General features: G+C 38.2%; 1 protein-coding gene across 1 annotated transcript in view; it reads right to left on the bottom strand.

The window, feature by feature from the left end:
* AGO3 (argonaute RISC catalytic component 3) overlaps positions 1-13583 on the bottom strand; it is an 84434-nt gene extending 70851 nt beyond the window's left edge. The window contains exon 1 of the mRNA XM_004678792.2: positions 13473-13583. Within this exon, the coding sequence (XP_004678849.1) occupies positions 13473-13491 (19 nt within the window). The 5' untranslated portion in view covers positions 13492-13583. The remainder of the gene's footprint in view (positions 1-13472) is intronic.
* Positions 13584-17662: the final 4079 nt, after the last annotated feature.

Genomic DNA, 17662 nt, shown 5'->3' with positions numbered 1-17662 from the left:
TTGAAAAGATAAATGAAATCGACAAACTCCAGGCAACACTGGAGGTCATTTAAAAAAAGGTTTAAATAACCAGTATAAATCAAAAATGTCACTATACTGAAGACATTACAAACTTTGTGCCAATAAATTGAAATTTGATGGAATACACATTTTTTTAAGGTTTATTTATTTATTCATACAGAACTAGAATACACGCCAGAGGTGCAGGGGTGGTGAGAGGATTCACCAGAGACAGAGTGGGGAGCAGAACAGGCTGACTGATGAAGGGCACTGCTGAGGGGAGCAGCGGGCGGGTCAGGAGAGGTCTACCCCACCATGTGGGTCATCTCCAGGGCAGGGATTGAACTCATGCTGAAGTGGCTTTAGCTTCTTAGTGTTGTGCTTTAACCTACTGCACCACCAGGGAGGGCTGGAATACACAAATTCTAAAGAAACAGTTTATGGGCCCTCGGTTAAAGCACAGCACTATGAAGCTAGCAGCAGCCATGTCAGCACAAGCTCGATCCCCGGACAGGGAGCTGACCCACATGGCACAGCAGACCCTGCCTGTCTCGCCCACTGCTTCCCTCAGCAGTGTACTTTGGTCAATTTGCCTGCCCTTTTCCCAGCTCTGTCTCTGGTGAATCCTATTATACCCCTACACCTCTGGCCTGTACCCCAATTCTTGTATGCATTAATTAAAAAAAAAAAAAAAAGAACTACAGCTTACTGATGCAGTATGTACCTAAAACTTGAAAAGTATTTTGTTGGTAGAAATAATAAATGGTGTAGTCATTTTGGAAAATAGTATGGTGGTGTTTCAAAACAGTAAAAATAAAATTATAATATGATTCAGTAATTCCACTTATAGGACTATATTCAGAAAGACTGAGCAGGGCATTGAAGAGATAACTATGTTCACAGCAGCATTTTTCAAACAGCCAAACAATAGAAAGCAACTGAAGTGCCCTTTGATGGATAATGAATGGATGGAGAAAATATGGTTTATACATACAATAGAATATTATTCAACCTTAAAAAGGAAGGGAATTCTGACATTTGCCACAATACAGATGAGCCTTATGGGACATTATACTAAATGAAATAAGTATGTCATAAAACAATACTGTGCAGCTACAGTTATTAATACTTAGAGTAGTTGATTTAATAGAGACAGAGTAAAAGGGTGGTTGCCAGGAGCTGAGGGAAAGGGAGGAACTGTTGCTGTTAATGGGTATACTTTCAGTTTGCAAGAATATGGAGTTCTGGAGATTGGCTGCATGATAATGTGAATGTATTTAAGTATTAGTGAAATATATATATTTAAAATCACTAAACTGGTAAATTTAGGGTTATACAGTTTAAAAAACCCTAAGGAACAGCATTCTTTATAGTTGAGACTTAAGAATTCCTAAGTATGTATGTGTGTGTGGTTCTTTTTTGTTAGGTTGCTTGGAATTTAATACGTTTAATTTTCAACTGTGATCAATATTCCAGGGAGGTTTCTTCTGTTATTTTTCCAATTACTACTTTGTTTTTTTTCCTGTTAAAAGACCTCTAAACTCTGCCCTGGTAGGTTATATACATGGGCTCTATCCAGCCTAGTTGCTACTGGAGCCCTTTAAATATACTCCTCAATAAATATTTGCTTTAAAGTTTGCATATGACAGATTCATATCTGGTCTGTGATTTTGTTTTTGTTGTCTTTTTTTGTTCATGGTATCTTATTAGCATGTATATCTGGCTAAGAAATTGTGTGGTCACTATACTTGAAAATGATTTGTAGAAATAGTTTGAGACCTGAGAAACCTTCCTTAAGAAAAGATTTGTACTTGTTTTTGTCAGGTATACCTGGGAGCACTTGGATTCCTGAAGAGTTGTACACTTCCAGATTACTCTCATCAGCATTATAGCATATTAGCGTGCATCTTCTAACAGGGAAGGTCTCTTGGTCTATCTACATCATGTGCATAACCTTGGGCTTTAACTTCTATTCCCCTCACACCTTCACACATCAAAATTTAAAGTTTCCAAGTTCGGCAGATACTGTCAGGAAAAAAGTGGCTTCTAGATTTACTTCAGGTTTCCAATTTCCTTCCATTTTGGGATGGCAGTTGCAGGCACACCATAAAGAATCTAATTTTTCTCTGTAAAATACTTTTTTTTTAAATATTGATTTACTTATGCATACAAGAGCTGTGGTGGAGGTCAAAAGTGTGGGGAAGGGGTGAGAGGATTCACCAGAGATAGAGTGGGGAGCAGAGAAGGCAGATTTACTGAAACACACTGTTGAGGGGAGCAGCTATCAGGCCAGCAGAGGTCTGCGGCACCATATGTGTTGACTCCCTGGCCAGGGATTGAACTTGTGCTGCAGCAGCTACTGATAGCTTTATAGTGCTGAGACTTAACCTGCTGCCCTACCAGGGAAGCCCCCTCTTGGTTTTAAGATCTAAATATCTTAGATCTTAATCACTTCTCAATGCTTTAAAAATTATTTTTATATAGCAAACATTTACACTGAATGTTTTATGTACCTAAAACAGTGTAACTTAAAAAAAAATGGCATAACAATGTAGAAAATAAGTTTCAAGTTACACTCCCATGTAGTTAATAGAATATAAGAAATAAATTAATAAATGAATATTTACTACACTGCTTATGTTTCACTATTTACAGTAATGAAAAGCTGGAAACGAGATAAATATCCTCCGTGGAGCCTAGTCAATTGTACTCTGTTGAATGTCAACAAACGGGGTTTGGTGCTGGTGTTAAAAAAAAATAAAGCCCATGTGTTAAATTCACAAAGCAACTGTTCATAAGTCACCATATTAACTATATGGTCATCAGGAAGGCTGTTTTATGCATTTTACATCCTAACATGATACTTTCTAAATGATACACAGATATAATTTGGAAATTAGTTGAGGTTAGGTTGATATCTAACACATAACTGCCCCCACTTATAATAATGGTAAATAATACCTCCCAATAATGGTTGTGATAAAGAATGTGACTTTCAGGAAGAGTTTACTTCCTGTTAATGAAATGTTGATATTTCATTCCATTTATCCAGACTTTTTGGTTTTCCTAGAGGGAGTCTTAGTCTAATAAAATAACCTGCCAACTGTGCACAGAGATAATTCTATATATTTTTTAGCTATCTGTATTATCATATAAACTATGAGTATTCCACAATCAAAGAGCAATATGTGATTATTTTCTGGATACTCATAGACTACCTGTGAGAAAGTTGCTCACTAATCAATCTTTTCAATGCCCTGAAAATACTTTATTTTATACAAAATTAAATTTGCATTATGCTTAGTTTCTTAAAAACTTGGTTACTATTAGTCCCTCATGCTGATGTGATGAATGTTTGAACAAAAGCAAGCACTAGAATACACAAAACTAGGAACCAGCCTTTGTACAACAGTGTGACATTGTCTCATGCTGTTTCTTAAGTTTCTGAATAATCTAAATCACTTCACTACATTTCAATTTTCACAATATCAAACACACTATATATAAAATATTACATTGTTTCCACTTAACATAGCACCAAAAGCATATCTATATTATTATGATTTTCATAATCATAATGACTACATAATAATTAAGTCAATAAAGTACAACTGACGTTCACAGAGGATATTTAGCTTGTTTCCAACTTTTCATTACTGTAAATAGTGAAACATAAGCAGTGCAGTAAATATTCACAGAACTGTATACCAAACACATCCTCAATCATTGTTCTCTATCTACTTGCTATATTTTTTGAAAATAGTATACTCTAAATGACATGTTACAAGCAATTCTTACATGAATTTGAACCTAGCTGTTTGGTCAAGGAATGGAGAGCAGATCCAAGACCATATGTTTTTTCTCTTGGCACACTTTTTGTTGTTTTAACAACTGTCAGGCATTTTCTTTCTAGTGGCTAAAGACTTCAGATTTATATAATAGCTGTTGGAGCCCAAGTGCCCCAACACATAGTGAAAGCCAATTAACAGTGAGAGAAAACGGAAGCTACATCTAAAGACAAGTCAAAATAAAAGATGAAGTACTTTGATACCATGAGCACCTAGTTCCAACTGCTCAGGTGCAAACTTAGCTGCAAACCTGTTCTTCCTGTTGCTATCACCTTTGCTATTAAAACACTTCCTCTTATTGAAATGCTTAAATTCATTTCAGTTGGATTTTCTGTTATTTCCAACTAAAAGTATTAGTTGATAAAAAGAAAACTGTTAATCAATTCAACTGAAAAATGATTATCAGCCCTAATTCAAATTCCAGAACTAAAGACAACAGGAAAGCCACCATTTCTAAGTCTCAGTAGCCTTATTACTATTATTTAGATACTTAAAAGTATAAATGTGATGATGTGCTATACATGTATATTGTGAAAGTATCCTTTCTCCCCATTTAGTTAATTATCACATTTATCATCTCATCTATATTTGGTTTTCATCCACAGCTCCTGACTTATAGTTCCTCTTTGAATTAAGTGTTGTGAATGATAAAATATATCTTTTGCTATGTTAATGAAGTTAACCTTTTGGAAAACACCTGAGGATGGGAGCCCACTGCCAGGGAAACCAAGGTGGGGTGGGCTTTCAGTTCAATTCCACTCCCTACTTTCCAAGGCAGAGTGACTGGAGATTGAGTTCAACTGACAACGGCCAATGAATTAATCAATAACACCTATGTAATGAAGCCCCCATAAAAACTTCAGAGAAAATCTACTGTGATGACTATGCGCAGATTTGGGGTGGAAAGACATGCCCTGAAAGGGTATAGTTCTATGCATCTCTTCCACCTGGCTGTTGATTTGTATCCTTTGTAATAAATCAGTCTTCTAGTGAGTAAACAGGTTTCTTGAGTTCTGCGTGCCATAGCAAATTAATTGAATCAGAGAAGAATGTGCTGGAAACTTCTGATTTAGACCAATGGTTCAGATGCATAAATAATCATCTGGGCTTGTGATGGGTCAGAAGTCTGAGGAGGGGTAAAGGGGACTTCTGATCTATAATTGGTCATTTAGAAACACAGACTTGCACAATGACACAGACTTTGGGTTTCCTATCACAAATGAAGTAAAGGCTGGTCTAGGGAGACTGAGCCCTTAACCTTGTGGGATCTGGATACTGTCTCTGGGTATGACAGTGTCAGAATTCAGTTGAATTCTTGTGTCAAGAATTGTTTGCTGGGGAAGCCTTGTCATCCACATCTTTTTGGAATTTGGCTTGAAAGGCACACTAAAATGTGCATAGCTACCCAGTTTCCTCAACACTACTGATACTTTTCCAACTGTATATTCTTGGTTCCTTTGTCAAATATTAACTGACCATATACATATGGATTTATTTTGGGGCTCACAATGATATATGTGTCTATCATTATGCCAACACCAAAGTTTTGATTACTATAGCTTGAAATCAGGAAGTGTGGTGCCTACAGCTTTGTTGTTTTTTTCCTCAAGATTGTTTTGGCTATTTAGGATTTTATGTGGTTCCATAAAAATTTTAGAACTGCTTTTTTCTGTCTCTGGAAAATACCACTGGAATTCTGGTAGGAAATACATCTGTAGATCACTCTGGACTGTATGGACATTTTTTTTTTTAAAGATTTGTACATACAGAACTGGGGTACAGGCCAGAAGCTTAGGGGCGGTGAGAGGCTTCACCAGAGACAGAGTGGGGAACAGAACAGGCAGATCAACGAAGTACACTGCTGAGGGGAGCAGCGGGCGGGTCAGGAGAGGTCTGCCACGCCATGTGGTCACCTCCAGGGCAGGGGGGAATCGAACTCCTGCGGAAGCGGCTTTAGATTCTCAGTGCTGTGCTTTAACCAGCTGCGCCACCAGGGAGGGCCTGTATGGACATTTTAATAATATGAATTCTTCTAATCCATGAGCATGAAATATTTTTTCCATTTATGTCTTACTGAATTTTGCTCATCAATGACCTATGCTTTTCAATATATAGATCTTTCACTTTTTGATTAAATTTATACCTAAGTACTTTATTGTTTTGATGCTATCATCATTAGGACTGTCTTCTTCATTTTGTTTTTTGACAGTTTCTTGTTAGTGACTAAAAACACAAGTGACTTTTGTAAATTGCTTTTGATTACTGAAACTTTACTGAATTCCTTTATTCCAATGGGTTTTGGTGATTATTTAGGTTTTTCTATATATAACATGACATCATCTGCAAGTAGAGTTAATTTTTGCTTTCTGACTTTTATTTGGGGGCAGGAGAGAAAGAAACTGGCATACAGAAGTTTTTCCTTCAGGAAAATTTTAGAAATAGACTTGCCAAATCAATGGATAAGAACAGAAACATGTTTTTGACTTGATGTTTACTGCCAAACTGGCATGTGAACACATTACTATCATCAGATTATTTTCTCTTATCTGGGTAACACCAGGCATTAACAATTAAAATAAAATCTTATATATGTTAATAAAATAACTTTATACTATTTTATTTACACATGATTATTACCAAGATTGGGATTTCCCCCACTCTATTACAAAACTCATTGTCCCCATAAACAATTTTTGAAAAATCAAAAATATAAAATACTATTTATCTATGCCTTTTACTAAATTCAGGCAAAGGGAAAAGTCAATGAGATACCAACACCAGTGGACTGGTTACTTGTGTTTGGGTAGTGGGTACAGGGAATTTTTACAGAATTCTATTTCTATATCTCTTCAGTTCTTTACAGTAAGTTTTCTTATAAATAGGAAGAGAACAAGTGCCTTTCCTTTTCATGTTAATCTCTGTTTGCCATCCCATGGTAAGGATAAGGAAATTAAGAAAAATTAAATGCACTGACCAAACTCATAGTTCAGTTTTTTAAATGGACTTTAACTTTTTAAACAGAGGCTATTTTATATTAACACTTTATTTTGAAAGCAGTTTTAAGTTCACAGCAAAACTCAGCAGAAGGCAGAGACTGCCCATATGTCTCATGCCCCCATAAAAGCAGAGCCTCCTTCACTATCAACATCCCTGCCCCAGAGTGGAAGTTACATTTATTACAAATACTGAACCTACAAATGATACATTATTATCAAATCATAGTTAATTTGAGAGGCAGGATTTGACTCCAAAACCCATGCTTTTTACACTGTATCACACTGCCACTTTTTCCCTCATTATCAATATTTTGCCTATGGTTTTTAGAAACTGGGAAAACGCAAAATTCTACTTCACGAATAGGCAATAAAACAGAAGCCCATATTATTAACTAAAATTATCACCACACTTAAGTAATCTAAAATTATTTCAATATAAATTAAAGATTTGTCAATTATGTCAATACAATAAATATTTCTAGTGAGGTACATTTTGGTTATTTAACAAAAGCATAAAGCACTACTTGGAATTTCTCTTCACTTCAAACTTTTCTTCTAGTAGCTATAGTTAGTACTGGCTATATCAACTAACCACATTAAATTTCAAATATAAAACATAATTTCAGGGTCCTCCCTAGTGGCCTAGCAAGTTAAAGCACAGCACTAAGAAGCTAAAGCCACTTCAGCATGAGTTCAATCCCTGCCGCAGAGGTGATCCACAGGGCAGCAGACCTCTCCTGACCCGCCCACTGCTCCCCTCAGCAGTGTACTTCTCAGTTGGCCTGTTCTGCTCCCCACTCACTCTGGTGAGTTCTCTTACCACTCCTGTACCTCTGGCCTGTACCCCAGCTCTGCATGCATAAATACATAAATCTTAAAAAAAAAAAAAAAAACAAGCAACGTATTTTCAAAGCAAATGCTATGTATATTATTTCTGACCTAACAATTGACATGTACCAGTTATGAGTCTAAAGTTAAATAATGGGCCTACTGCAAATATGACTGATGAAAAATAGCAGTGAGTAAGTCAAAATCAACTACAGCATGCACTATGGTTTGTTATCAAATTATAATTTTTCACTGGGAGTTTTTGCTGCTCATGGAATGCCCCTTGATTCAACAGTTTTAGTTATAGCAATTTACCCTAAAGCAAATGCCACACTAAGTCATATATATTAGGATGCTTACCAAACTTCTAATCCTAATTTAAAAGCAAACTGAAGAAAAAAAAAAAACCCTAAATCACCATCAACAAAACTGTAAATTAAATAATACACAAGGGCTAATACTATACACTCAGTAAAAATTTTTATATTGTCACATAGATATTAGTGTTAATATGGAAAAATGTTCATGATACATTACTGAATAGAAAAAGCAGGTTAAAAGCAGTATGATAGATATACAGATGGTTGCTATCTGGGAAGATACACAAGGAAAAATTAAAAATGGTTTTATCCAGAGGATGGGATATTATTTTCACTTTCTATTTTAGACTTTCCTGTATTGTTTACTTTTAAAAAAATAATAAAACACCTATTTTTATAATTAGAAAAAAATCTTTTTTGTTTTGATAAAGTAAGTATATGTGTTGACCTCAAAATTTGACATAAATGCCTCTGTTTACTAGTTAAGCTCACAAAGTTAACTAAATATCACCTTGAGACTCTGTGTAATACATGCGCTTAATATATTACATAATATATTCACTACAAATAAGAACTTTAACATTCAGTCTGTTGAGGGTTAAATTTTTCAGATGGCAGTACAGGCAGCAATTTTCTTTTTAAGACAAGAGACGTTATTCAAGCAGTTCCTGCACTATGGAGATGTCTTAAGATTTATTTTGTAATTAAATGTTTTAACAGTTTTTTTTTTAAGTTTGAGCATCCAAAGAAAAATTTTAGAAAATTTTGAGTATCAAAGTATCACTTTTGTGTTAAATATGCAGCTAAGGAGCAAGTTCTAATTTAGAGGCCAGAGGCATCTTTTAAAAAGAAAAATGACTTCATTGCTAAAGTATAAGCCCACTTAACAATCTATACTTTACCCTTTTTAAAAACTCAGAGATATACTAATGAACTTCAATTACAAGATTAAAAATCATTTAAAATATCAAGTACTAATAACAACTCAAAAATAGCATTATGTAAGTCTACAATTGACAGCATTTTCTTGGAATATTTCTTCCATAAAGAAAAATATAAAAATATCCCACATCTATATTCCATAGATACCGTCTGCTTTCCCAAGAACTTGACAATATCAGAAACAATGCAGAAAAAAAGAACTAGTTGATGTAAAACATTCTTCCAAACTATTTCATTAAACTGATATTCCGGACTAGTACACAGAATTTTACTGTAACCAAATCTCACAAAATCTGCTTTTAAGATGTAAGAGAAAGCATCAGTTGTGTGATAAGGTTTTGCTAATCAAGTTTTTTTTTAAAGCAGTGTCTAGTAAAAAAAAAAATTCATTAATATTAACACAGATAATGGCAGAAAACTACAGAACCTCCAAATACAGAAAGGCTGTTCATGTATCCTAACAGCATAATCATTATGGTTGAAAAACCACACAATATTCTTTCTCACATCTGTTTTGTTAATGAGCCAAGAATGAGGGCCTATTGAGTATCCTAGACAACTGAATCAGAAGTAGGAATGTCTGGTGAATGCTGTTCATCCCAACAAACTGAGACTAAATAGGTTTGGAAAGGATACTGGTCTTAAATAATCTTTTTAGTTTTACCTTCTCGAAAACAGAACTACCCAATTGTCCCTTTCCCTCATTTGTTCAAAACAAAGTATAAATTACTTATGACCCCAGTTTTAAATATTTTAAGAGAGAACGTTTTGTTAGACTAACAAAATATTTATTTGATTCATCTTTCAGGTAGATGCTCAAGTATTTTAAGCCTATGGAAACCAAAGTGCAACAAGATGGTTGTGAAGAAACATAGTATTCAACCACAGTCCAACAACGTATGACAATTTAGCAAAATTCTACTCTGATTTTTTTTCCCCTATACAACAGAGGACTCTTCCAAGAAATGTCCCCTTTACAGAGCCCCAGGACTTGCTGCAGGCATACAGAACCAAACAAATGCGATGATCCCATTGGAAAATATAATTTAATTTTATTACATAACATTCTCCAAAGAAACAAAAGAAAGTTTCTGCAAAGATAAAAAATTATTTTTAGAATTTTTAAGTGGGATAGGTGGCAGGTGGCAAATAAAATTTTATATCCCATTCCATACTGGAGGGAAAAAAATTATGTCATCAAATACTTTTAATTAATAGATTTGAAATTTAGTAGAAAATTTTGAAGTTGTTATAATATGGATAATTTTATAAAGTCTTCATCATAGTAATGGAAAAATATTTGCAGGTTACATGTTTTCTTTCACTTAGATTCTTTGTTTAAAAGAAAAAAGTTATTTCAGGTCGCCTTTTAAGTTTTCCCTCAAGTTGTACCATCACTGTCAGAGAAATTAAAACATAAATCAAAATAATCTTGCACATTTTTGTGAACTTTACTAGATAAAAGATTATAATGGCGACTGCAAGCAGCACAAGATAAAACATTAAGTGACAACCAAACAGTATCTTTCCCAGATGCAAAACTCATGCTCTACAAACATCAGTATTTTGACCTTTTTTTCTCTAAAAACAAAAAATCTACAAGTTAGAAAATTCATATAATAAAGTCATTTCCCAAAGTAATTTTAAAGATTGCTTATTTCAGGCCCTCCCTGGTGGTGCAACGGGTGAAAAGTACAGCACTATGAAGCTAGCTGCAGCCACCTCAGCACAAGTTCCACCCTCAGCCAGGGAGGTGACCCACATGGCGAGACAGACCTCTCCTGTCTCGCCTGCTGCTCCCCTCAGGTCCACTGCTCCCCTCAGCAGTGTACTTCGTCAATCTGCTTGTTCTGCTCCCCACTCTGACACTGGTGAATCCTCTCATCGCCCCTGCACCTCTGACTTGTACCCCAGCTCTATATGCATAAATTAAAAAAATATATATTATTTAAACTAAGACTATAAAAGCATGATATATTTTAGTATTTGAGTCCACTTTATTCCTCCTCATTTAAATCTAGCTTCCACATATAAAATTTCTGTTCCTTCAAAACTTGTTCTCAAGACTTTTCTTGATTTTTAATAATAAGGAAATGCAGAGCCCTAAAATGAATACATTCAAACAGAATTTAAGAGTATAATTAAGAAACAGTCTATTCACTTTTGCAAGACTATTTAAAACTACTAACGAAGCAGTTGCATATCATTAGCTTGAGGTAAAAGTAAATGTTCTTCTTTCACTGGTAGGTAAGTACATTTCACCTAAAAATACAGACTAGTATACTATCTTTACAAAATGACTCAGAAGTGATATCTCAATGGACACTTCTGTTTTCCATGCCCACTTCATTTGGAACTAAGAACATAATATATATTCTGAGTGTAGATGTAATCAAACCATAAAATCAGTGTTTCATCAGAATTTCCCAGTAGAGACATAGATGCTAACCTACTAATTATTATGATTTAAAAACCAAGTGTACCGTTTTTGTTTAAAGCGAAGTTCACACACAGTATTATATCAGCAGAATGTACAGGGCATCATTAAAAATCAGTTAAAATATCTGTAGTAAAAGCAAAAAAATAAATATTAACTTTCAGTAAGGAATGATTATAACATCCTCTAATGTAAATAAATTTTTCTATATATCCACCTAAACTAGAATTTTAAATATCCTGTTATGATTCTTAAGAATCTTACCACACAAGAAAATTTTAGAACTGAACTGGATCCAATTCTGACCCAATACTACTTTTTTTTTAATGCATACAAGAGTTGGAATATAGGCAAGAGGGCGGGGTGAGAGGATTCACTAGAGTGGGAGCAGAACAAGCGGATCTACTGAAATACACTGCTGAGGGGAGCAGCCATGAGACAGAAGTCCGCTGTACCATGTGGGTCAACTCCCTGGTGGGTGACTGAGCTAGTGCTTGTCAGGGTGCTGCAGTGGCTGTTGGTAGCTTCATTGTATTGAGACTTAATAGCTTTCGACACCAGGGAGACCTCCAATTGACTATTAAAAAACATTTTCATCTAAAACTTTTTAAACCAAACTGTGTATCTCTCAGATTCTTAATTTAAAATTCAGTTGTATAGTTTTCTCACATGAAGCATAACAGTTACTTATAAGTTCCAAGAAGAATGAAAATTTTGCTAATGATGACACAGTATACCTTATCTTCATTACAAATGAGTCAATTATGTATCAACTGCACTAAAGAATAAAATTTTCATTTCAACAGATCCAAACCTTTGGTCAATAATTCTAACTGTATCTCTCCAGATGTAAAAAGTTAAAATGGCTATATATTTCTGCAATGCAAAAAGAGGTAAAACATATCCCTAGCTTTCACAGGAGCATTGATTGAAATGTACTTGGTTGGCTGGACCACTTGCATAGGTCCAAGTGATTTCAGAAGTATTTTCTATGATGATGTCCCAATTAGAGAAAATTCCATTTAACAGAACGTTAATAAACCTCTCTCCCATTCCCACGTCCATGATTTCAGTGCTTTTTGCATCTAGGTAACCATTATACTCCTTAAGGTAGTCAACTGATTGTTCATTATCATTATGTGGTGGAATTCTTTTAGTATGCTTTTCTTTTATGACATTCAAGCACATCATAAGTTGGCAAAATGAGATGTGTAATTCAGGATGATCAGTAACAAACCCCTCCCATATTTTGAGTATTAATTTTAAATAACTGTGACTGGATGAAGTATACTTTCCAATTTAAGACGCCAAGTACTATCATTCGTAAAGCAAATTGTTATGACACCTTTATAACTCCCAATTGATAAGTTTAGAAATATAAAGTGTAGTTTACTTAAAGTAACTATCCTTGTTGCAATTTTTCTCAAGACTGTCGTTTTTCTCCAGGAGAGGAAACCATTTTCTTAAAATTTCAAATTTCCAAGAATATGTCATCTGCTTTTCTAGAGGTGAGAATGGGGGGAAAAAACTGTCAAAAATTTAACTGCCACCTCCTCACATAAATAGCGATCCAGGCTGATATGACATTTCCAGGATTCTCAGGAACTGCACACCATGCAGCCACAAACATCTGAAGAGAATTCCGGGGTAGGAGAAAAGCAATCTCGGACTTGACGTTGCCGTGAAACTTATTATCAAACTTAATTCTCATCCGTTATCTCGAGGTGCCGTCACCTCTCCCATAAGAGGTAAGTGACGGAGAGGACTGGCCGCCCGCCTCTACGGGACACCCCGCCCGAATAAAGGACACGCACACCGTTAAATCGAAAACCGGAATAAAAGCGATGGCCAGTCTCCTCGGATTCCAGGGAAGGGAGTACTCTCGCCTGGAGAAACCCAAACTTCAGGCCTTTGAGCAGTGACTCCAGCCCGCAGTTTCGCCTACTCAGGGGCCCTGAAAACTGCGGCGAGATCGCGCGGCACAGAGGAGGGGCCGGGCGAGGGACCGAAACCCGGAGCCGCTCCGACGGCGCTCAGCTCACGCACCTGGGCCGGGGCGGAGGGATGCTCGCGGGCCGCCCCCGCCGACGCGGCCACTCACCTGCGGAGCCGATTTCCATTCATGGAGCTGGGGGGAGTGCTTCGAGCGAGAAGGCGCTTGCCACAGCGGGCAAGGAGGAGGCGCAGGGGCGACGCGGCAGGCACCCTTCCTTACTCGGCCCCGAGGCGGGGTGGCGACGGCCGCAGGTCAGCCACCACAGTCCAGAAGTAAGCGTCAGAACGAGCCGCCGTCGGGAGGCAGCACTCGGCTCGGAGAAAGGCAAGCGCGGGGCCAGGAAGGGGAGCCCCGTGCGGAACTTGCGTCGCGCGCGGCCGCGTACGGTCCCACTGCCCCTCCACAACTGCGGCGCCGCCGCCGACCTCCCCGGGCCGCCCCCGGAAGCCCGCTGGCGTCAGTTCCGCTGCCCGAACTCCCAGACGTCCCAGTCTCGCCTCTCCGCTCGGAGCTGTGCGGGCGCGACGTCTGTGCTGGCGCGGCGGGCGCGGGGGACGCAGTGTCAGGGAGCCGGCGCCGAGCCTGGGCGGAGCCTGGGGCACGCCGGGTCGAGGCGGGGCTGGCGACTCGCGGGGCCCCGCCCGGCCGTGCCGGCCAGAGACGACCCCGCGCTCTACCCGGATACGGAGCGGCGCCGGCCAGAGGCGACGTCGTGTAGAGCGGCGCGCCTTACCTGGGGAGGAGCCTCCCCCGAGCGCGACCGATCTGAGGTGCGGGACCGGGTCCTACAGCTGTAGCCCCACCCCGCGCGTCTAGGGCCGGGCCACCCGCCACCCTCAGCCACGCCCATTTTGGGTCGCTGTAGGTTCTTCCTCCTCCGCGGGTGGACGAAAGCCCGCAATTGAGATCTCCAACGCCAAGGAGTGGCTTTGACGACCATGTAGGGGTACAAGATGGCCAAAATAGTTTGGGGAATGACTGTTAAGAAGCAGGGCATAACAAACATCACATAGAATTTCCCATGTTTGAAACTCTTTAATAGTGCCTCCTTACACTGAGAAATCGCGAACTTATTTCCAGGACCAAAACCCTTCTCCAGCAAGACCACTTCATTACTAGTCTACGGGTTAAATTCGCCCCCAGCGAGCAAACTGCTTCTCTTTCCTACTGGGAACCTCTCTGCTTTCGGTTACTTTAGCCAGGGCTCCTTTCCTATCACTTTACCTTCACCTCTCTACAACACCATCCTGTTTCTCTTTATAATTCAATTTTGAGTCATTTGAGAGAGGCCCTTGGTGGGCCACCTGTTATTCTAGTGCAGCATTTCCTTATCTTTGCCCCTACTCTGTACTTTGTTTTTACTAGTTTTAGAAGATTACTTAGGCCAACATATTAATTGGGCAAGTAGTAGGTTCTTACTGTTACCTTACTTAATAAAAGAGGATACTATTCCATTCTTGTTGAGGAATGAGTCACAATTTTTCTCTTTGACCCTAAATATCAATAATTTTTATATTTTAAACTCAAGGTGCATTTTTTTTTTAAGCCTTGGACAAAAAAGGCAAAGGATAAAAATTATCTTGTTTCTTCTAATCACCCTGCGGGTTTGGGTCAGTCATTTGCCTTCAGGGGCCTCAGTTCCCTCAAGTGAAAAACGGAGAATATGTACCCTAAACAGTTGTCAGGTTAGAGAATGTACATAAGAGGGGTACACTCCCTAAATGCTAGTGGGTTTTAGAAGTATTTACTAGTTGCCATTTTAAAGGCATTTATTAGATGCACCTGCTAGAAACAATGAGATTCAAACCCATATCTGACCCTAGTTCTGCCTCACTTTTCTCAACTCTCTTTGAAATCAGTATCCCCAATTTTAAAATAGGAGGTAAAATGTCACCCAATGAAACACTGTATTGTTATTTTCTTTCCTTGACTGTACACAATGCAAGTTATGGTAGCAGCATTTGACAGTGTAAATACCAACTCTTGTGAATGAAAGGCCTAGCACACCCTCAAACACTGATTCTGAAACTGATCCCCCCAAAAGTGTAGGCTTTTATGGCTTCTCCCCAAAAAGTCAGTGATGATTCGTGGAGATGAATTTGTCTTCTGTGTTGACAATGAGTAGGATTTGGACCCTCTGATTCAATCCAATTTAATGGATGTCCATGATGTCTTCTTACCTACTTCTGCGCCCAGAGACCTCGCCTATGTAGAGTTGAGTCCATGTGAAAGTCTCATGAATCATAACAAGTGGAAAGGCAAAAAAAGCTGAAAGATTCTGCCAAACCAAGTTGTATGGAAATTTCCCCCAATCTCATACATTCACACCCTAATTTGGATAACCAACCTCATTCCCAAAAGGGTGTACTCTTAAAGGTATTGAGCAGGGTCTTTGCATGTCTTGCTAACTGTCATAGCCTAGTGTTTAGAACAGTGGCTGTGCATGGTGCATAGCAGCATTCTATAAATCGTAGCTGGAGGAATGTCTAGACTGACAGACGAATGGATGGATGAGTGGGATTTAATCATTGGCTCAGGAATCAAGCTAAAACTCTACACCCCAATTGTCCCTTTAAAGCACTGGATGCTCTCAGAAGGAAGAATTAGAAAAATAGTACAGAAATCTCAGCAGCAAGAAAATCAGTATCCTCTGAAATTTGCACAGCAGCCTTAGGGGCCAGCCAAACCCCTAATTCAAAATTTCTTACAATATATAAAAAGTAGAAACTAGAAAAAGACAAAAAGGACTTCAAATTAATAAACTGGCATTCAAATTTTAAAGTTTTTCTCTTCAAAATGAAATGACAAGACATGGATGGAGAAAATACTTGCAAAACAAATCTAACAAAGGACTGTGTCTACAACTTATAAAGAAACTCTTATAACTCAATAAGAAAAGTAACCCAATTTTAAAATGAGTGAAATACATGAACACTTTCCCAAAGAAAGTATCGGGAGAACATAAAAGCACACACACACAAAAGATGATGTATAACACTAGCTTTAGGGAAAGGCACAATGAGCTATCAAATAGCCAATGTACTCAGAAAAGAGGGTGGCTGATTGCTGCTCTAACTTCTGGTAAGACACTAAATCGCCCAGCAAGTCAGATTCATGGACTCACAGTGCACATCTCTCCTTTGCAGTCACTCTTATTCTACTCTACTTGGGACTTTCATAGTCCTAGGCTTCCTGTGCTGTATAAAAGCATCATCACTGAGTGAGGGCAACTGTACAGAACCCTATTCTCTTGTAAGGCTTGAAGTTAGCCAACTTGACAGTTCAGTTCAAGTCTCTCAATACTGAAAATTTTTCCATAGGAGAAAGCAGGCTACTTTGTATTGCAGCAGGACACAATAAAAAAACCTAGAGGTTGATAACTGAAGGTCTTCTGTTACTATGATTCTAGGCAAGTCACACGTCAGAGCCTCACGTTCCTCATCTATAAAAATCAAAATCTTACAAAGTGGACACTGCCATGTGCCCACCCAGGAAATCTATCCCCTTCTTTCTTGCCTAGTTTTCTAATCCACAAGACTCTGAGGCTCTAATTAACCTCATATGCTTTGCCAATGACAGCATAAGAGTGGGAGAATGACCCATATCTAGCAAATGAGACATGAGGCCAGATCTCCTGGGGCTCCAGGGATTTCCTTGCTTCAAAATAAAACACTGGGAAACATCATTCTCTCTTCTGACATTGTTGTGTCAGCATTTCCTTCCTGGGATTTCACAGCCATCTTGCGATCCTGAGTTGAGCTAGTAAGAAGGTAACACAGAGGATGGCAGAGCAAAAAGACCGCAAGAATGTGATTTATTGATATCATCACTTATTGAATTAACCACCTTGGAGTCATATTAAATCAGGACGTCTTGCTATATGATAGTTTCCTTATTTAAGAGAATTTAATAATTGGGTGTTTGTTATGTGCAATTGAAGGTAACTGTGGACTTGATATAAATGCTGTGAAGATTCAGTAACAGACACTAAATAAAATATCTAGCTAAGTACTTCTAAGTAGCCAAGTCTTTCCTCCTTTTCCAGTTTACATCCATTAACAACCCATAGGCCTTTTTCCAAAAATGTAGCAGGGAGCTCCTCTATCTCTTTAAGAGGAAAAGTTCCTTGTCTTCAGAAGCTGCAGCAGTCCAGAACAAGAGGACAGTATGTTCCTGCAGGGTAAACCACAATGGCCTAAAAAACCTTGATAAGGTGTCCGAAGACAGCCCTTGTGCTTAAATGAAGACCTTACAAATGCACCTCATGCCCAGCTAGTCCACTTTTTCAACTACTC

Source organism: Condylura cristata, unplaced genomic scaffold, assembly GCF_000260355.1.
Source record: "Condylura cristata isolate star-nosed mole 26May11 unplaced genomic scaffold, ConCri1.0 scaffold00008, whole genome shotgun sequence".
Lineage (NCBI taxonomy): Eukaryota > Metazoa > Chordata > Mammalia > Eulipotyphla > Talpidae > Condylura > Condylura cristata.
The sequence above is the reverse complement of the archived record's forward strand: the minus strand, read 5'-3'. Positions and strand labels throughout refer to the sequence as shown.